Raw genomic sequence first — 21,770 nt, 5'->3', positions numbered from 1 at the left:
GTGTGTGGCACAGGAGAAGAGGCGGAGCGTCACGCTTAGACCCGGTAATGCCTGGCAGACACCCCGGCTGCCCTCTGGACAGTTTCACCAGACAGCAGCAGAAGCGAGAGAGAGAGAGAGCCTGGGCACTCCAGAGATCCTTCAGCACAGCAGGAAGTGGGTAAGTACCAGGTGGAGTCCGCGGTGCCAGGGTGGGGAACTAGGTCCTGGGGTCAGCTCTGTTACCTGGGCTGCAGACAGCAGAGTCCTGATGGAACAATCTGACAGGTGGCTTCCATTCAAATAGCTACCCCAGTGCATTTCAGACAGTTTGCAAAGGTGTTCTCGGGTACGGAATGCAAGCAAACAGCCCAACTGTCTAAGCCAAAGCCAGAATAAAGGGCAAGAAATAATTATCTACACTGAGTAATCGGTGCAGAGTGTTCATTCTAAAAAGTGTCCCTGGTTTTTGTTTGAGCGATTGATGTGTGAGGAATTGCAGTGCAGTGCAGTGCAGCAGAAATGTGCAGGAAGAGGCAGGTGTTAAGGACTAATGCAATGTGGAATTCTAGCAAAGTGTCCATCATTTGCCTGCTACTGTTCTATACTTCTTCCCCACCTCTTTCCAGTTTTGTCTTGCACCATGTATGTTCATGTTGCCACCTCATGTAAGTGGCTGTCAGTAGCAGGGGCGATGAAATGTGCAGAACATTGATGTCACATTGCACATTATGTTATAGTACATGTCCCCAGGAAGGGAGAAGAAACAAATACAAAGGGGCAGCTCAGTGTCCCTTGTGTCTAGTTCCACTCTACATTTGCTGGCCAAAGTTATTGGGAATTTGAGTAAAAACCTCTATAAATCCCAGAGGGGTTTTCTCTCTCATCCAATACTCACAATTAAGGTTTCTTTGCAGTTATCTGATCCATGATGCCCAGTAAGAATATGGTAATATACAGGTGTATGTACCAACAGGAATGAATGCATCCCCCACCCCACCCCGCGCCCTGTGGTCCCTCTCAATCTTTGTTTTTCAAAGGAAACACATACTTGCCTTCATATCCAGCAGTGATCAGTGGCAGACTTTGGGTTCTCATATTTCAGCGGCACCCTGTGTGACGCTAAAGTTCAGTCTCCCCGCCTTGTATGCTCTGTTCTACATCATTATTGCAGCCCCCCCCCGTTGCGCGGTGCCCAGAGCGGCCAAACCAGTCATGTTACCCTAAAACCGCCTCTGCAGGGATCACTTATTTATCCCTGTTTCAGGTAGGCTGCATTTCATTTTATTAAAAGTGTCTTGCAAGCTTCCTATTCAAATTTTCCACCACCTAAAAAAACATCTTCTAAAAAGTTTTTTTTTAAGCCCTAGGGGAGTGTGTGTGGCTTTGTGATGTCACAAACACTGGCAGAGGAAGAGGAGTGCGGGGGAGCGCACCGCCCCCGGCAGCGTGATCCCAGCAGGGTGCCATTGTGGCTGCCCCCTAGCGCCCACACTGGGCACCCCATCCCCACAGGCAGCGCGCCCTGCCCTCAGGACGCCCACTCCATCCTTGTGGGCAGCGCATCATGCACCAGCCCCACCTCCACCTGCTCTTCGCCCCCCAGTGCTGGAGCATGAAGCTCCGCCACTGGTCACAAGGGTCAGTCAATTAGCATGGAACACATCTGGTTTTTGTTGGTAAACCAATATACAGTAGCAAATTTTCTCTTTAGCTCAGTTCTGCTGGGACTTGTGCATCTAACCCAAACAGGGTCTGTGTTTTCCACAGTGTTCTGACTCCCCTAATCAAGTAGGTCTGTGCACAGGCATGTATGAACACATGTAGCTGTCTTCTATGCTGGCAGACCATTGGGCCTCTGTAGTCCGAAATTATCCACTACAACTGGTAACATTTTATCAAGATCTCAGGCAAATATAATTCCTTGCCCTACTTCCCAAGCTTTAACTGGAGATCCTGCACAGTACACTGCAAGACCCCCCCCCCAAAATAAAAACCCCACTTTCACTGAGCTCAGGCCCTCCAAAATAACAGAGGCAATTCATTACTACTGCTATGCTTTTGGTAGTGCCTTTTCCCTGCTCGAACCACAGCAGCTTCTTGTCCACAATAAGCAGATGGCCAGAGTCCTTCATTGTGAGCGGAAAGTACCAGGCTGCTGTCTACAACACACTCCTGCTGCTACAGCTTGTAGCAGTGTAGAAAACTGATAGCTCCTATCCTGTGCATCAGTAAAAAGCACAAAAAAATGTTACCAGACATGATGGTAGTATGAACTGGCTTGCACACAGTTTTCACTGCTATGGATCACTAAACAAGGTCTCTGCACATTCCAACGTTGGTTTTTTTTTTTTATAAACAACACACAACTAAATTCTGCACAAAAAATAAATTAGTCGACTTCTATAAAAAAATAAATAGGGACACAGGTGGCGCTGTGGGTTAAACCACAGAGCCTAGGGCTTGCTGATCAGAAGGTCAGCTGTTCGAATCCCTGCGAAGGGGTGAGCTCCCGTTGCTCGGTCCCAGCTCCTGCCAACCTAGCAGTTCGAAAGCACCTCAAAGTGGAAGTAGATAAATAGGTACCGCTACAGCAGGAAGGTAAACGGCGTTTCCGTGCACTGCTCTGGTTCGCCAGAAGCAGCTTTGTCATGCTGGCCACATGACCTGGAAGCTGTACACCGGCTCCCTCGGCCAATAACGCGAGATGAGCGCCGCAACCCCAGAGTTGGTCACGACTGGACCGAATGGTCAGGGGTCCCTTTACCTTTACCTATAAAAAATAAAGCAAATGTTTGCACATCTATTCGTATTCTTTTTCACCAGCTATTTGCAAGCCTTCGCAGAACATTAAGGACTAGACACTTACTAGTCCTTACAGGTGGCAGCAGTGGGGCAGAGGACAAGGTGGTGGTGGTGGGTGGGTGCCATTTTCTGTTTTGCCTCAAATGGCAAAATATTCTTCGCTCAGTGGCAACTTCACAAGCCTGGCCTAAACTTGCACACAGATAAACGGAATACCTTTGCCATTACAACAGAAAAGAGGGATACCTATTTACTAGTAATTTTCTTCCTTTGGGCATAAGCAGTGCTTTAAATAAAGAACGTAGTGAGCGTTTCACAAGGAGTTTGAGCTTGTAAAGGAGTTGTTTTCTAAAACCAATTGTTCTCACCTAGCAAGCTTAGCTCCACCTGAATAGTTGTTCCTTAAGTGCTAATATTTCATTAGAATCAAGGAGGAAATAATGAGAATGAAGGTAAGGCAGTGTGGCCACTTTGCATTGCAAAAAAGAGGGGAAATGCATCAACAAAGAAGGATTGCATAAAAGATACTGTACATTAATTTATATGTATTGATGCAAATTTAGAAAATGTTTTCTATAATTTACACCAAATACATCTCCCTGTATGGAGTGAGGCTGTGGGCGGGCGGCCTGTGCACTTGCTGATTCTGCTCCCAGGTGTTGCTAACCGTTGATGGGCAGCTTCAAGGCACTTGGTTTTCCTTCTTACATTTCTTCATCTTTAAACCAAATGGCCATTCAAACTGAAGAAACACACCTTCATATAGAGAGCTGTCCTTCCAAGAAAGAACTGACCTCTGTAGGTCATATGGCCATCCAAAGGCAAGGTTTGGAGGTCAGATTTCAAAGCAGGAGGGGAAGCAATAAGCACAAATGTGAGAGAATTTGTCTCCTTCAAAAATTCGGCCTTATCTGCTGACTCTGTCTGACCTTTCATAGGGTCAGAGGCAGGCTCTGTTCACTTGCCTGAATAGAAAATTCACCATAGAACTCACATGCCCTTTAAACCAGGAAGCAGAATTTCACAGAAATTGTGGCAAAGCATCAAGCAGACCAGTTGGGCCCACCTTTATTTGCAGTGGGGTGGCAGCAAGGCTTATCCGTGGGCTGCAACTATATAGGTAGAGCGAATGAAGGAGAGGAAGAGGGCACTTAATGAAAAGTGTTCCTCTTTTTCGACTAGTGAAAAATGGTCTCTTTTGCCCTGTACAAATGAATGGTACCTGAGTGAAACAGGTCTCAGATTTGCTCGGTTACCGAGGCAACCGCCTCCCCTTCAACCTTGCTTTGCGTGCAAGGATTGTCCTGAGAGGCAGATTGGGTTGCTTGCAAGTGTCCAAGCCCACATGATCGATCACAGCCAAGTGGCATGCAGCAGCAGCCGCGAATGGGCGGGCCAAATATTTGTTGCTTTCCCTGTAACTGGAGAGTATTCTGGGAAGTCTTGGTTGGTGTCTCTGCCACTGATTTGGAAGAGCTACAGCACAGATGGGAGATGAGACTTCCTTCACTTCACACTGAAGCTTAAGATAGAGGAGATTTATAGTTAAAACAGTAAAGGTAAGGGACCCCTGACAGTTAAGCCCAGTCGTGAACGACTCTGGGGTTGCAACGCTCATCTCGCTTTACTGGTCAAGGGAGCCAATGTTTGTCCACAGACAGTTTTTCCGGGTCATGTGGCCAGCATGACTAAGTCACTTCTGGCGGAACCAGAGCAGTGCATAGAAACACCGTTTATCTTCCGGTCGGAGCAGTACCTATTTATCTACTTGCACTATGACGTGCTTTTGAACGGCTAGGTTGGCAGGAGCAGGGACCGAGCAACGGGAGCTCACCCCATCGTGGGCATTTGAACCTTCTGATCGGCAAGCCCTAGGCTCTGTGGTTTAGACCACAGCGCCACTCACTGAGCGAAGAGCTACAGCACTGATGGGAGATGAGACTTCCTACACTTCACACTGAAGCTTAAGAGAGGGGAGATTTATAGTTAGTAGAAATAAAAACACAGTGAGATATTATTTTTATTAATAATACCTCAATTTTTTAAACTATTGTTAATAATAATAATAATAATCAAATGCTGAGCAAGTGGGGTGTGCGAGGGCTGCAGGGGAGAGGAGGGGGAAGTGCTGTTGCACAGCTCTGTGTTTTTACTTTGGGCTTAAAATCCTTTGAGGTGGGAAAGCCCACAAACGATGAGTCTTTGTACCACATTTTTATTTTATTTTTCACACAGTGATCTATTTGTGTGAAATTGCCCCTATACATGAGAGAAACTGGAAAGTTATTGCATCAGAAGGGTCATAAAGTGGATGTGGTACCTTTTCATTTGCTAGGGCTAATAAAAGCATGACGCCCTACGAACATGTACAAAATGCCTACTGCTACCACCACTGAATAACCAACACCAGGCCTACACCACTGATCTAGCTCATCCAGACTTCTAGTCACCCTTGAGCCCTGAGCTTATTTATTTAAGCATCTTTCTCTCTCCCTCTCACATTTGCCTCTGTTTACTGGGCTTATCTCTAGGAGCAGGCTAGGTAGGAGAGAGGAAAAGGGGAGGGTGGTTGGACCTTGCCATGCCCTTTCCCTCTGCCTCTAGAAGCTTGGAAATGGATCTCCAGTGGCTTTAAGAGCATGTCAATCCCATTTAGGCCCAAATCCCCATGAACTTTCCTAGCCTGTAAGAGAGGACGCTTGGCATGGAATCAGAAGACAGGCACTCTGGCAGCAGCTAAGCAAAGGGGGCTGCAGGCGACTGTGTCCATCTTCCGTGGGGCATCAGAAATGTAATTTAGAACATGACATAGAGCCAGTCTGCTCACCCACTAGAACCGGACCGAAAAAGAGTGTGTAGAAAGAAGTCACCATAAAAGAGATTTTCCATTCTGCCTTCCAGCATTCTAGAGTTCTGCACAGTTCTGCAACCGGGACAATGTTTTATAAGTGGAATGAATTAGGGAGATTGATACACTTTAGCTAACACCTTGCTAAATTTGGAATATGTGTGTGTGGAGTGGGAGAGGGGGAAGGGACTAGAATCAAAAATTGTGGCTCAAAGAATCCCAGGGATACTACAGAGGCAGTGCATCCAATTTGCTGTAGATTCACCTGCTTTAGGGTGTTTGGCCAGGCCCACTCATCATGCAGACTATGTACAGTGGTACCTCTACTTACGAATTTAATGTGTTCCGAACGCACATTCGTAAGTAGAAAAAAAAATGTAAGTCGAATCCCATAGGAATGCATTGGGAGAAAAAATTCGTAAGTCGAAGCAACCCTATCTAAAAATTCATAAGTAGAAAAAATCCTATCTAAACCGCATCCAAGATGGCGGACGGAGCTCCATTCGTAAGTAGAAACATTCATAAGTAGAGTTATTTGTAAGTAGAGGTACCATTGTAGATGGAAACACCAAGCTGTCACAATACATCTACATGCAAGACTTCCCACAGTTAACATGTAAGGATTAAGAGGGTTAAAGGATTTATGCTCTTTCTAGGGTTAGAGTTGGGACGCGGGTGGCGCTGTGGTCTAAACCACTGAGCCTAGGGCTTGCCGATCGGAAGGTCGGCAGTTCAAATCCCTGCTGCTTGGTCCCAGCCCCGTTGCTTGGTCTCAGCTCCTGCCAACCTAGCAGTTCAAAAGCACGTCAAAGTGCAAGCAGATAAATAGGTACCACTCTGGCAGGAAGGTAAACGGCATTTCTGTGCGCTGCTCTGGTTTCGCCAGAAACAGCTTAGTCATGCTGGCCACATGACCCGGAAAAACTCTCTGCGGACAAACGTCAGCTCCCTTGACCAGTGAAGCGAGATGAGCACCGCAACCCCAGTCGTTTGCAACTGGACTTAACAGTCAGGGGTCCTTTACCTTTATCTTTTTTAGGGTTAGAGTTGCATCTACGCATATATAGAGTACCTTTGCTTGACTTCCATCATAGATGCTGCATTGGCTCAGCTGAGACAGGAAGGTCTAATACCTCTCTCTTTTTGGCAGCCCCAGGTGGGGAGGAGTGGTGGATGTTTGGGGCAATCGGGGTAGGTAGACCTTGGCTGTGTAGAAAAAACTGCCTGGTGAGGAAGAGCAAACTCAGGCTCCTGTTGTGCATCTGTCTATCTGCCAGAGACTCTCCCTGAGCTTCTGTATTAAATTTCTTTGATAAATAATTATATTGAATCTATTGTGTGCTTAATGTACACACATACACACACATTATCTGTATATTAAATAATATAAATTTATATTGCAAACACTTTAATTAACAATATGGAAATTTAATTCAGTGTGTGGCCTACAGGTTCTGTGCTGAAGTGCTCTTGCAACCCACTTCGTCGGAGAGGTTGGACTGCCCTGAGCTAAGAGCAGCCAAAGCCCGCAAGGCTCTTAGTCTGAGTACACAAGGCTAGCTAGTTTAGATGTACACTGTGTGGCAATTCACAGAAACTAGAATCCATATCCAAACACTGCACTGTGGAAAACAATGGCAGCTGCTTCTTATGGAATGATCGCATGCATTCCTATTTAGTGGATTCGCATGACAACACACACATATGGTTTTATTTATCTGTGTGAAAACTATAAATCCTCTCTCACTCACTGGTTTTATTTATCTGTGTGAAAACTATAAATCCCCCCCTCTCTCACACAACAGCAACACCACCACCACCACAGAATGAATTATATTAGGAGGTGTTTATAAGCAGCTTGGATTGACATTATTTCCCCTGGTTCTATATACTCCTGTTCTGGCAACTAGTCAGGAGGACTTTAAAAGTCTGGCTGTTTGGCAAGTCTAAAATTGCTTCCTAGGCATTAAGCTAGAGTCACCTTTTAAGCTACCCATAAAGAGGAACGCATTGCAACAATCCACATTTACTATTTTCCCTCCAAACTGCTGAAATTGTATTGAGTGGTTGCGCTGTGCATTCAGATTGTGTGATATGCTGCTGGTCTCAGAACTGCATAACTACTTCAGCATCATAATAATAACTCAGTCCAAATCCACTCAGCCCACATGCCTGCCACATCAATATGGATGTGTGAATGCATTTACCTTCAGATAGGGCTAGAGAGCCTAGTCAAATAGATTAATCCATCAAAATGTTTTGACTGATAAAACAGTGTCCTGAATTACTCAGGCAGTGGGTTTTGCAAACTTTTTTTTAAATTTAATGTAAGTACTTAAGTGCAGGTGGCATCTTGAAAGAGGTAGCTCCTCCTGTGTCAAAGAGAAGAGGAAGGATGCCCTTTCAAGATGATTTCACCCCCTGAATGAATTGTAAGATTGACTGACACCACCTTCAACTGAAAGGACTTCTTTCTACTTTTCCTTCTGAGAGGTGTTTCCTTTCAAAAGGATTCATCCTAGGAATATCATCAAAAGTGGAGAGCTGAAACATGCTTACAAAAAACCAACTGGACCCTGGGGACATGGGATGGAAATGGGAATTCACAACATGCAACATTCAGATGTGTGTGTTGCAGCAGGACGGTTGGGGGGGGGCAGGGAACTCAAATTTTAGGATGAAATTACACAGTATGTAGGTTTCTGCTCTGTGGTTGCCCCAAGCTCATCTGGACCAATTCATACTTTTCATGGTGTATACAGAGTGCCAGGCATGTGTGTTCTTCTGTTTCAAGTTCACTGAGAGGTTTCCAGGGTATCTGAACACCCTGGGGAGCTGCGGGGGAAGCAAAGAAAGGCAAAGGCTCATCCTAGAGACCTTTTGTAGCTATAGGATGTTTATTGCCTTGGCCCAAGAGACACCAAATAGTGAGGAGAATGCGTCATCACCGTATGTTGGGGGGGGGAAGAGGGGAGGGAAATAATTTCCTTCCCTGTTCTGCAAATGGGACTTGAGATTGGTGGGTGCTGAGGGCACATCTGCATGGTAGGGAACCATTACCAAGCTTCTTGCAATCTGAAACTAACTCCCGGGACATTAAGTGCAGGAGAAACTAGTCCTTGGAAAAAGGAGGAATTTTTGAGAACCCAGCCACCCCCCCAACTTTGGACAATATGAGTGACCATACCTCTGTAGGAGTGCCATTAGATGATCTCCCCCTCCCCAGTGGCAGAGGAACCCTCTCTGGCACCCGGGGCAGCACAGCCCATATGGTCTGCGCATGTGGGGCATCCCGTGCGTGCGCACTCCGTACGGAATGCTGCACATGCGCACCCCATATGGGCTGCTGCTCGCGCATGGCAGCTGTATGGGCTGCTGCTTGCACGGCAACCCATACGGAGTGTGCATGTGCGGCAGCCCATACGAACGATTTGCAAGAGGCAGCCAGTACAGACACCCGTACGGATGCTGCGCAAGCGGCGCCCATACAAGCTGTGCGCGCCCTCAGCTGCTCTACAGCTGGGGGGGGCGCGGCAAGGGCCATCTTGTCACCCCTTTCAGAGAGGCACCCGGGGCGGACCGCCCCTCCGTCCCCCTTCCTATGCCCCTGTCCCTCCCCACCAGGAAAAAAGGAGTGAAGATCTGCAACAGGAACAAGTTGGGAATAAAGATCTACATCAGAATGCTGCTCCTGTGGATCCTGATGCCTGAGGTGGTCACTTCACTTTGCCTCATGGGTGGGCTGGCCCTGCTGCTTGGACCACCTAAAGAGATATTTCGAGTAACAAAAACAACAACATTTTTTTTATTTGTACCTCTCTCTTCTGACTGGGGTGCCATTAAAAAAAACACCCAAATCACCTTGGTTAGGACTAATTTTGTTTGCTACATTTGGATTTCTTGTGCTGTTTGGTTGTTTTCAATTACTTGTGACTTAGGAGAATCGAAATGTTATATATTCGTATATATGTAGAGAACTGGCTTTCTGCTGTCCTCCCCTGCCCAACACAATTCATTTCAAGCTGCACTTAGCAATTTCTCCCTGTGTTTCTTGCAGCTTGGCCATGGACCTGTCCTCAGGCATGGAGGCCAAGGCTCTCCTAGAAGACATGTTGGAAATCACGGCCCAGAGTTTGGTGCACATGGAGGTGGCTGAGCACTACCACATCATCAAGGAGTTGGGCAAGGGGAAATACGGGCAGGTGGTGTTGGTGACTCACAGGAAGAGAGGTAAAGGTGGATTGCCTTGTGTGCTCTGGCAACTCCACTCACCAACAGGCTGTTTATGTTGAAAGGGCAACTAGGGATGAGAATACTTCAGTGGCCAGGTGAATTGCCTTATGCCACTGTTGCTGTTGGAGAAGGTTGGACCACTTGCCATAACCAATGGATGTGGTAACAATGTCAAATTACTATGTGTGATGCATAGGTGCCAACTCCCAGATTGAAAAATCCGGGATCGGCTCCGGAAGTCGCGCTGCGGCCATTTTGGAACTGGGCAGAGCAGCACCGGATGTCGCTTCTATGCATGCTCTGCCCATTTCCAAAATGGCCACAGCGGCAGAAATCGCTTCTGCGCATGTCTAGAGACTCCAGACATGTGCAGAAGGAGCCTCCCTGGGCCGGTAAGAATCTGGGGGATTTACGGGTTTTTAAAAAATCCGGGTTGCCAGCGGGAAACGGTTGGAAAAAACGGGGGTTTCCCCGGGAATACGGGAGACTTGGCAACTATGGTGTGATGTGTGGTCAGCCAATCATGCACAGCAGTGGTCATGGACAGAACTGGGTATTAAAAAAAAAACCACCACCCCACTCTATTCAGTCATTCGTTTCATTCATTTATTAAACTTATGAATCACTAGTCACCTGAAGGTCCCCAAGTGGGTGACAAGACCTCTACTGTGGGCATTTGGTGTAAAACAACTTATCATTGCCTATGGAAACATTCACCTTTCACCTCGTGACCATAGAAAAAATGCCCAAACAATTCCAAACAAACTCCACATAGCAAGCAACACTCTTGACCCAGCCCCTAGTGGTTTCACTGAAGCTCATTTTAATGAAAATATCATTGTGAATGTGGTCCTTACAACTTGTCTTGTGCTTAAAAGATTTATGGGCCCCCCCAAAAGCATGAATGGGACTGATTCTCCCCAATTCTGAAATTCAGAATTAACAGCATAATCCTACCTGCGTCAGAAGTGTGCATGCACACGAAAGCTCATACCAATGACAAACTTAGTTGGTCTCTAAGGTGCTGCTGGAAGGAATTTTTTATTTTATTCATAAGAAAGTTATATTAAAGCAACTTGAACTTACTCCCAGGTCAATGGGTCTAAGAACCCCCTTCAATGCAGGAATTTCATCTAAAGCATCCATGACAGATGGCCATCCAACCTCTGCTTAATAACCTCCAATTACCTTCTGAGGCAGTCTATTCCACTGTCAAGCAGTGCTTACTGTCAGAAAGTTTTCCCTGATGTTCTCCAAGAATTCTCAGATTATAGACAGAGGCTCTGAGATTACACCCGCAAGCTCTTTTAGTATGCTTGGGTGCAGCTCATCAGGCTCTAGATAGGTAGGATGAGCTGCTGCAAATCCCTGCTTTCTAAATCCAAGTCTTGTTCAAGTGTTTGTAAAGGAACGCCCTCATCTCCTCACCGCCCCCTCATTTTGTTGCTACTGCAATTCCCACTTTTCTAATCCAAGTTTAGCTATAATGGTTGAACTCCGTATCTTAATTATCTCACATGTATGAGCGCTATATGTTAAAGAGACTTCACCTTATTGATTTGATTGTTAGATGTAATCCCTCTCCTTCCACTATCCAACTTCATATATATAATGTGATTGGGGTAACACTATGTTTCAGTTGTCTGTTGTGGAAATACATTTACTGTTATTGGAGTAGTATTATCTCAATGTCTTATCCACTTTTGTATCTCTCAACCTCCCTCAGGGACCCCTATGGCTCTCAAGTTGCTGCCTAAGGCGAGCACTAAACTGGAGAATTTCTTGTATGAATACTGTGTGGCCCTCTCACTCTCCACACACCCTGCCATCGTTGGAATGTTTGGCATCGCCATAGAGTCCAGCCAGCACTATGGTTTTCTCTATGAGGCAGCCCTGCACAAGGACCTCATCTCCATTATCAAGCCCAAGGTAAGGCGAATACACGCACATCCGATGCAAAGCTTAGCTCCCAGCACCCCATGCCTGGGTCTCCTCAGGGAGTAAGGGCAGGATACAAATACAGTCATTCCTTGGATCCGAATGCCTTGATAATTGGACATTTTGGCTCCCGAACGTCACAAACCCAGAAGCGAGTGTTCTGGTTTGCGAATGTTCTTTGGAACCCCAATGTCTGATGGGGCTTCCGCGGCTTCCAATTGGCTGCAGGAGCTTCTGAATGTTTTGGGAGTTGAACAGACTTCTGGAACAGATTCTGTTCGACATCCAATGTATGACAGTATAATGAAGGAAGGAAGGAAGGAAGGAAGGAAGGAAGGAAGGAAGGAAGGAAGGAAGGAAGGAAGGAAGGAATAATTGACTTCAGCTAGGAATTCTACCAACACATGCCTGTTGTCTTTGTCCATGGAGTTTTCTTGGCAGGGATACTGGAGTGGCTTGCCAGTTCCTTCTCCAGGTGGATCACGTTTAGTCAAAACTCTCCACTATGACCTGTCCATGTTGGGTGGCCCTGCATGGCATAGCTCATAGTTTCTCTGAGTTATTCAAGCCCCTTCGCCACGACAAGGCATTGATCCATGAAGGGGCGTGGTTTTATTTTTGAAATTGTGAAATGGCTGTTAATTAAACAAATTACAGCAGGATTCTAAAACAAAGAATCTAAAACAAAGCAGTGGGGCAAAGCCTTTTGAAGCTTGCAGCTGAATGTGCCTTGAGATATTTTAACATGGGTTGATGCGGTCATGGTGGCATCACAGAGAGAAAGGAAATGTGATGTTTATTTTTAAATGCCTGTTGAGATCTTGTTGCTTTATTCAAAAGCAGAAAAGGGCTTGTGTTTCAATGGCAGAGCCTAAAAGCTTATGAGGAAGTGAGGAGACCCGACATGATAAAAACATGTGCCTTTCTCCTCTCTGACCAGGCTGGCATCCCTGAGCCAGCAGCTAAGCTCTGTGCCAAACAGCTGGTGAGTGCACTGGACTTCATCCACAGCCGGGGCCTTGTCTACCGAGATGTCAAGCCTGAGAACATCCTGCTTTTCGATCGCCATTGCCACTGCATCAAACTGACAGATTTCGGCCTGACGCGGCCCCAGGGCACTCTTCTGCGCCTGGTGGTTGGGATCATCCCTTACACCGCACCCGAGCTGAGCCGTGGCACTGGTGACTCCCCAGGCCTGCCCATCGATGCCAGCCTGGATGCCTGGGCCCTTGGAGTGCTGATCTTCTGCCTGCTCACCGGCTACTTCCCTTGGGAGAAGACACTGCCTGAGGATTCCTTCTTTGATGACTTTGTGATATGGCAGCAGTCCGGCCTAGACGAAGACTTGCCATATCACTGGCGCCCTCTGTCACGAGATGCCGTCGCCATGTTGCGGAGCCTCCTGGCTCTGGAGCCCACAAAGCGCGGTCCCATCCGCCGGGTACTCAGCTACCTTGACCGGCCATGGCGAGCAGAAGTGGCGGCCAAAGACCCCTAGTGCAATAAAGCAGAGCAGGAATCCGTTTTACGAGGCTGGGGAGAGAAAAGCACTAAGCAACTCATCCGAATACAAAGATGCTTGCAGGAATTCAAAAGTTACGTGCTCTCGGCTGGGTTATTTCACAACATTCCCCAAGGAACGTAACACTAGACATTCAGATTTCAGAAGGAGACAAACTGCGTACTCTGTATGCCATGTGTCTGATCTTCTGGCACTCTTAGTGGCTAAGCATCCTTGTGCTAAGAACAGACTCATCTTATATCCCCAAAGGTAAACTCATTTTTCCACAGGCTGCAGAAGCTGATATTGCCCACCTTCGTCACATCATTAGGAAAAGGCTTGCCATTCCTTGGATGCGAGGAGTGTTAAAGGCTTTTAAGGACATTTACAGTTTCAAACTTTCATAGTGCAACCATGCATAAACCTTTATCATGTATAGGAATGGTATCTTTAATTTCATTATCTGTATAGTTTTCACGCTCTGAATTGAGAACCACTTTTCTCTGAAGGCTCATTCACACTTCTACTTATCCTGCGCATTGTAAAGCATGGGTCCTAGCGGTTTCCCGCTTGTGCCATGTTTTGTACCATGTTTTGTGCCATGTTTTGTAGGCACAGCTCTGAGTGGTTTTGCACCACTGCTTTCCTGAGGAAAAGCTGCTCTTTAGCACTAAATTGGAGCAAACGGCACTCCAGAGAAAACCCAATTGATGTTTGTTCTGATTCAGCTGTAAACAGTGGGTTTTCCCCAGGGAAAATGGCAGGGAAGCGGAAATGTGGATGAGCCCTGAGTGTACAGTGGCAAAAGTTATAGGCTGCCCGCCAGGTTCACATTTCACCTGAGTCCACTAGGTGTCCTTAAGAAAGCATTTAGTGTCTACAATATAGGAATCTAATACAGTACTAGCCTATCTTGAGGGGCTGCTGTAGGGATTGTTGAAATACTGGGTTGGATCCAGACTAACTTAGTTGCACTCAGGCCCCATTGAAATCAATGTGAAAAATTAAGTCATGGTTTCACTTAAGTCTTGCTGATTTAAGTGATATGCATAACTTCTTTTAAAGAAAAAAAGGCCTAAGAGCAAAACGCAGTTGAACGCACCTTTCTCAAGATACTGGTTCTACTGTTCCTCTCCCTACTTCTTTTAAAGAGTCCTTACAACTTAGTGTTACAAAATATTTCTTTCCCAGTAAATAGTCATAGTAAGCTATGCGGCCTGCACTTAAGGCAGTGGTGCCCTGTCTTGGTTTGGGCTCTATATTTCACACTGCAGTTAGTACCTCATAAAAGAGGTACTAATTTTACCACCAATGTCCCTTACTGCTGTGAATGACCTTTGGGGAAATGTTTCGCAATTCTCTTCCTCTTTCTGTTTATCACAGATAGCATTTTTAAAGTTTGAACACAGAAGGCATCCACAAATCGACCAGTTACTCAGGTACCTCATTTCCATTGCCTCCACCACCACCCACTGCCTGCCAACCTTATTCAACATTGAGTAGATATCTTCGCTGACTATTTTATAATCCCAGAGATATGTGTTCCCCAATTTGTATAAAAAGATCTTGATCACCTACTATAGTTAGTGATGTGGATTCCATTTGTGTGCACTTTTCTATTTCTTTCTTTTCTTTTTATAAAAAATATATATAATACCCAACAACTCATTAACTTTGCGAGGAAGAAAGACGCAATTACACAACATAAAGAGATGATGGAAATTTTTAAAATAAGACTATTGGGATGGAATCAAAAGGTGAAGATCAGTGCTTTTTTTCTATATAAAAATGGCATTGGTACTCACCATGAAGTTGTTACAGTAAGTGCCACACTTCTTAACAACAAAAAAGAGGTATCAGTACTGCATACCCTTGAGTACCGCCTGAAAAAAAATCACTGGTGGTGATGCAGATAATGTTCCAGCATTCAGCTATTTTCTCATCAATAATGCACATAGAATGCATTCCTAGAAATATCAGCAAATTTATTTGTCCCATCCATTTCCGTGCTGTGGTGAAATTGTTGTTGTAGTTTAGTTGTTTAGTCGTGTCCGACTCTTCGTGACCCCATGGACCAGAGCACGCCAGGCACTCCTGTCTTCCACTGCCTCCCTCAGCTTGGTCAAACTCATGTTCGTAGCTTCGAGAACACTGTCCAACCATCTCATCCTCTGTTGTCCTCTTCTCCTTGGGCCCTCAATCTTTCTCAAAATCAGGGTCTTTTCCAGGGAGTCTTCTCTTCTCATGAGGTGGCCAAAGTATTGGAGCCTCAGCTTCAGGATCTGTCCTTCCAGTGAGCACTCAGGGCTGATTTCCTTCAGAGTGGATAGGTTTGATCTTCTTGCAGTCCATGGGACTCTCAAGAGTCTCCTCCAGCACCATAATTCAAAAGCATCAATTCTTTGGCGATCAGCCTTCTTTATGGTCCAGCTCTCACTTCCATATATCACTACTGGGAAAACCATAGCTTTAACTATATGGACCTTTGTTGGCAAGGTGATGTCTCTGCTTTTAAAGATGCTGTCTGGGTTTGTCATTGCTTTTCTCCCAAGAAGCAGGCGTCTTTTAATTTCGTGACTGCTGTCACCATCTGCAGTGATCATGGAGCCCAAGAAATACTGTTGTTCTAATGGAAGAATCACCATATTGCAAATATTCACACATTACTGTCCTCCCCACCCCCAGGTACATTTAAAATAGTTTGTGTGCTCCTCAAATTATCTAATTTCTAGAGGGCAAATACATTTGTAAACACATTTATGGTGCAAACAGCAACAATAACCAAATGTAACTAAAAACCCAAAATAAAAAGAGTCTTGCAGGATCAGACCAAACACCTTTCTAGCCCAGCAACTGGATGTCAATGGTGATGGTCCTTCACATTAGCAAAGCTGGTGATTAATTTTAGATGGGTGCTTGGAATTTAGGGTGCCCATCTAAAATGCATATCCATTGTATTTATTTATACCTTATAAGCGACTCTGCTAGAAACAGTGCTAGAAACAGATTAGAATAATTGTTGGCTTTTATTAAAGTGTTTTAAGACCTCTTTCACCCCAGCATGCCTTTCTGCACCTGAGATCTTACTACTTCAGGCCCGCAAGGCTCATAGTCTGAGTACAGAAAGCTAGCTAGTTTAGATGTACTCTGTGTGGCAATTCACAGAAACTAGAATCCTTTATCAGGCACTGTCTAACATAATCAAATCTGTATGCCCCCAACTACAACAACGATAGCATTGGGCTTTTCATATTGCCTAAAGACATCTTCCCTCCTCTTGTTTTAAATTATTTTGCTTAACATGTTTGCACAAGAATAATTATGATGAACACAAAAGTTTGTACACTACTTTGTGACTTCTTAGCTAGTCCTAATAAAAGTATGATGATACTACTGCTGTTTGAGTTTTTTCTAGTGGACTGACATGGCTGCCCACAAGTTAGTTTGCTATATACAGTAGATACCTCCGTCAGGGAGCCCTGATTGGTCAGGTAACCACAGGGAGTGTACAGGCAGGTGGATTTCCAGCTCACATCAAGTGTTCAGTATGAACATGCAGAAAGGCAAGTGATGGAACACAGAATCTGAGCCCCACCCACTTGTTAACTCAGCACTCAATGGGTACACACTCCTTGGCCAATGGTTGACCAGTTTTCATCCAAAAGGGCTGTCTTACTCATATGTGACATTTCCAACATGGAGGCAGGAACTTTGGGATGAGACTTTGAATGGTGGAAGCTCAAAGTATGAGCTCCCTTTAAATAGGTTGGCCCACTTTGAGTTGTATGTGACTCAGAATGTGGTTCACACTCGGCCTCTCTCTTCCCTGCCATCCCCCCTGCAAATAGTACCATGAGGGGAGCAGTAGGGTAAGAGTTGGGGAAGGTCCTTTTAACACTGGAGCATACCATCCAACATTTCTCCAATGAAAATAGGAGATCACTTCCAACTCTACAATTCCATGATTAATAACAATAATGTTATTATTTATACCTCACCCATCTGACTGGTTTGCCCCAGCCACTTCCAACATATATACGAACTTAATAAAACATCAAACATTAAAAACTTCCCTATACAGGGCTGCCTTCAGATGTCTTCTAAAAGTTGTATAGTTACTTATCTCCTTGGCTTGAGGGGGTGTGTGGTTCACATGACTTTGTAGCCTTCAACATTTCTCCAGTGAAAATAGGAATGTCCGAAAGAAAAGTGGGACTTTCTGGCATCAAACCAGAAACCGGGCAGCTTCTGTAAATCCACGACTATCCCTGGAAAATAGGAGCACTTGGAGGGTCTGTGGAAATACCTCATTGAAAGGAAGACTTCTTTCTCCCTTTGGGGAAGATGATGGATACTGAGTATTCAATTGGACTGTTTGAGCAAACTGAAAGCTTGAAAACCCCATCAAGGTTTATCAGGTATTTGACTTGAGAATTCAGGCATAGGTTGTGTACACATTACCATTTACCATATATAATCGAGTATAAGCCGACTTTTTCCAGCACATTTTTAATGCTGAAAAAGCCCCCCCCCGGCTTATACTTGAGTGAGGGTCCCACCCGAGCGCATTTCTGACAGCGGCGAAGGCGGCGGAGGAGGAGGAGGAAGGAGCAGCCTGAAAGCAGCCCTTTTGGGTTGCTCCTTCCTCCTCCTCTGGTTTGTGGTGTGGTGAACTGGCTTATACTCAAGTCAACAAGTTTTCCCATTTTGGGGGGGTAAAATTAGGTGCCTCGGCTTATATTCGTGTCGGCTTATACTCGAGTATATAAGGCACCCTGGTTATAGTGCACTCCCACCGCTGGTGTTTGAGGCCGTGTACCCATTACGTTAGCCAACTATGCTGTAGTTTCTTTGATGCACTTTCCTTCAAAACAGCCTCAATCCAAAAGCAAAATTTAAGCCACATCAGCTTTTTTTAAAGCCTCCCTTCCCCATGTGACCAAAGTAACCTCCTGCTTCTATTAAAAAACAACATTGACATGGTTTGAAATTAATGAGTTTAGGCAAATTCACACCATATATTTAAAGCACTATGGGACTACTTTAAACAAACATGGCTTCCCCCAAAGAATCCTGGGAAGTGTAGTTTGTTAAGGGTACTGAAAGTTGTTAAGAGAACTCTGCTCCACTCCCAGAGCGACAGTACAATCCCCGGTGTTCCCTGGGATGAGGAAGTGCTTGTTAAACCATTCAGGGAACCTCTGGATGATTGATGGCTTCATAAACTGAAACAACATGATACATATATTCACAAGTTTTGGGAGCTGAGAACCGAAACTTTGTTTAAAAAAATGATTTTGGGGGAGGGTGCTTAAAAACCACAACTGAATTAAAAGGTGATAAACTCCAAGGTAATAATGGCAAACTTGACAACTTGTAACTCTCCCCTCTCACTACCTAAACACACTAAATTCATCAATATCACCAAATGTAAGAAGATACAAAACAATGTTGGATTATAAATGTGCAATTTTGCAAATGAAAATTTGAATTAGGGAAATCAGCATGTTCCCTTCCTCCTCAACTTCAGTAGCATGTAGAAACTCCTTTCTTAGAATTATTCCTTTCTTAAAGAGAAAGTCGAGGTTAAGGCACGTGCCTCCCTGCACAGGTGTTGCCCTGATCAGTAACACATCCATCAGCTCTGCCTTGTCTCTGTGTTCCTCAGGGACCGCTCAGCACTGACAATTGGACTGCTGAAACCAATGCGGGAAGACCTGCTGAAATCCATTCACCAAAGAAGGGGAGCGGGAGGGGGAAATGTTGGTGGTTTGGCAGTGAATGTCAGGGGTCTAGAAATGGATCTTTCCACCCTTGTCACCCTGGCATAGTAGCAGCTGCTGTGGCTGCAAAGCAGAGCAGAGAGGTGTTTGTAAATATACTGATCTGTTCGCAGCCTTGCCGCCTGCAGGGTGGGAGGCCACTGGCCTTGTGCCTGGATCCGTGAAAGGGCAACACTTCGGCTAATGCAGTGGGGCGGATTCAGTTATGTCCTGGAAGAGGCATCGAGTGGCTGTTAAGGGGGAGGGAAGGGTCAGGAATCTGTGCCTCTTGAGGACAGAATAAAGAGATAACAAGGAGGGCAAAGCAGATAGCAGGTGGGAACTCAAGCCTGGGTGAGAAGAGCTTTCTCTTTTTAATTTATTATTTCCATCTGTATGCCAGTTTTCCAGCTCTGTAGTTCCCAAAGTGGTGCACCCCGATATAAAAAAAGAAGCAAATGATTCTGAATGCACAATCTCAGCATATTCTTTTAAGGGGGGGGGAGAGAAGTTGGAAACAGGAAGCAAGTACTGTACCCAAGGGAGGGTGAAGTTTGTTCATAGTTCCTTTTCTTCACTTCCTATTTCCCTATTTCATTCTAGCTCCCATCTGCCTTTTTTAGTGCTGCCTTTTCAACTGCATAGTGGTTCTGAAAGGACAAATAAGTGGCTATCCCAGAGTGTTGGCCCTCCCCACATCTTGCATCTAGTAGTTGTAGCGTCAAGGATGGTACTGTATACCATCTGAAGGCATACCATCTGCTTTCTTCATTGCCCTGGTTCACACATAGCCATGTATGAACCCATCTCAGCAGGTTAGCAAAGCTTTCTGAAAGGTTGCTCATTAATCAAGCTTTTTAGTTGGTTTATAAACCTTACCTAGTGTTGTAGCTAAGGCTGTGTACTCATTAGTGACTTGAAATGCAAGGTTGTCTGCTGTTTCAAGCCACATATGATTCATTACATGCACACTGTTGAACACACCAGAAATTGGGTAGGGATGTATTCACCTGAAGTGCTTTAACTGTTTGGTTTTGCTGTGTTTACAACCCCTGCGAATTCCAATGAAGCTGTCATCTGTATATGTGCAATGGTCACCTCCAATGTAAACACCACAGCTTACGTTTTCAAATTGGGCAGAAGCTGCTTTGAGGGAAAACACATTAAATACAACAAACGGCAGCGTTTCTCAAGAAACTACAGGATACACATGAATTGTGGCTAACATCATGTGTAAAGGTAAAGGTAAAGGGACCCCTGACCATTAGGTCCAGTCGTGACCGACTCTGGGGTTGCGCGCTCATCTCGCATTATTGGCCGAGGGAGCCGGCGTATAGCTTCCAGGTCATGTGGCCAGCATGACAAAGCCGCTTCTGGCAAACCAGAGCAGCACATGGAAACACCGTTTACCTTCCCGCTGTAGCAGTTCCTATTTATCTACTTGCACTTTGACGTGCTTTCGAACTGCTAGGTTGGCAGGAGCTGGGACCAAGCAACGGGAGCTCACCCCGTCACAGGGATTCGAACCGCCAACCTTCTGATCAGCAAGCCCTAGGCTCAGTGGTTTAACCACAGCGCCACCTGGGTCCTTTAACATCATGCGTATGCAGCTTCAAACACCAGTGAAGCCTGAGTAAACTGTAATGTGAGGCAGCCTTAGTGGTACATTTGAGCCCAGATCTCCTTAACCAAGGTGCTGCCACTACCTTAAAATTCAAACCACTCTTTTTATGTTGGCTAGTTTGTAAAAACTATGAGGCCAAATCAGGAGAAATGGGTGAGGTGCTAAACAGGCGTTTGGAGGCAGGGATGGGCTGGATGTGGAAGTGGAAGTCGAATCCTGAAAGACAGAAGTGTTACATGTTCCAGGTTCTTGAGACCAGGTGTGAAGACCGCCTGTTCTGAGTGGGGTTGTGCGCTCCTGGAAGGAGCAGGTTCATAGTTTGGGAGTAGTCCTGGGGCCAACATTGTCACTTGAGGCCCAGGTGGCTTTGGTGCCTATTTCCAGCTAGAGTTGGTTTGCCAACTATGCCATTTTTGAATGGACATCACTGCAATGCACTCTAGGCAGAGCTGCCTTTGATACTGCTGGTGTCTTCAGAGATGGTCTTTGTTTTGTAATTCTCCCCTTTCAAAGTGTGTGTAACTGAAAGCAGCGGCGGAGCAAGCTGATCAGGCACCTGGGGCAGCCTGGGAGTGGGGCCAGCCGCCCATGGGGAAGGGCAAGCCGGGGCAGGACACTCTGTGGGACCTCTGAGGAGTCTGCCTGCCTCCTCCCACTCAGCTATCCTACAGCTGAGGGAGAGGTGGCGGGCGGACCGTTTGGGGCAGAGCGGAGCCTGTGGGAGCCAAGCCACCGTGTCACTCCCAGGAGAGGTGCATGGCTTGGGCGCGCTGCATGCCCCATGGTGAGTGCCACCTGGCATTTTGTCACCCCCCTCAGTGGTGACACCCAGGGAGGCCTGCCCCCACCACAAACTCCTTCTTCCGCCACTGACTGAAAGGCAGAACAGGCTATGGCCATGACCTGACACGCTTAAATGTAAACCTGACAATTTACACCTTGGTTCCCTTCAACCAAGTAACCCTGGGAAACGTCATTTTGAAAGAAAGCAGAGACATCTGTGGTAAAACCCGAGCCCTTTACAGAATTACAATTCTAGAATTCCCTGGGGAAAGCTACTGATGTTAATCTTGATAGCCC

General features: G+C 45.8%; 1 protein-coding gene across 1 annotated transcript; it reads left to right on the top strand.

The window, feature by feature from the left end:
- Nucleotides 1-127: 127 nt before the first annotated feature.
- Nucleotides 128-13,771, top strand: SBK2 (SH3 domain binding kinase family member 2). The gene is made up of 4 exons (XM_035135814.2): nt 128-160; nt 9,690-9,862; nt 11,592-11,794; nt 12,744-13,771. Exons 2-4 carry the CDS (start codon nt 9,697-9,699, stop codon nt 13,299-13,301), a joined length of 927 nt encoding a protein of 308 aa, XP_034991705.1. The 5' UTR covers nt 128-160; nt 9,690-9,696; the 3' UTR covers nt 13,302-13,771.
- The last annotated feature ends 7,999 nt before the right edge of the window (nt 13,772-21,770 follow it).

The sequence above is a fragment of the Zootoca vivipara genome, chromosome 13 (genome assembly GCF_963506605.1).
Source record: "Zootoca vivipara chromosome 13, rZooViv1.1, whole genome shotgun sequence".
In the NCBI taxonomy this organism is placed as follows: Eukaryota; Metazoa; Chordata; class Lepidosauria; order Squamata; family Lacertidae; genus Zootoca; species Zootoca vivipara.
This window is presented reverse-complemented; position numbering and strand designations above follow the sequence as displayed.

Bases quoted from the DNA above. Each gene is read 5' to 3' on its own strand.
- SBK2 (XM_035135814.2), top strand. From the start codon at position 9,697: ATGGACCTGTCCTCAGGCATGGAGGCCAAGGCTCTCCTAGAAGACATG. The intron at 9,863-11,591 runs GTAAAGGTGGAT...AACCTCCCTCAG, and splicing joins GGTGACTCACAGGAAGAGAG to GGACCCCTATGGCTCTCAAG. The intron at 11,795-12,743 runs GTAAGGCGAATA...CTCTCTGACCAG, and splicing joins TCTCCATTATCAAGCCCAAG to GCTGGCATCCCTGAGCCAGC.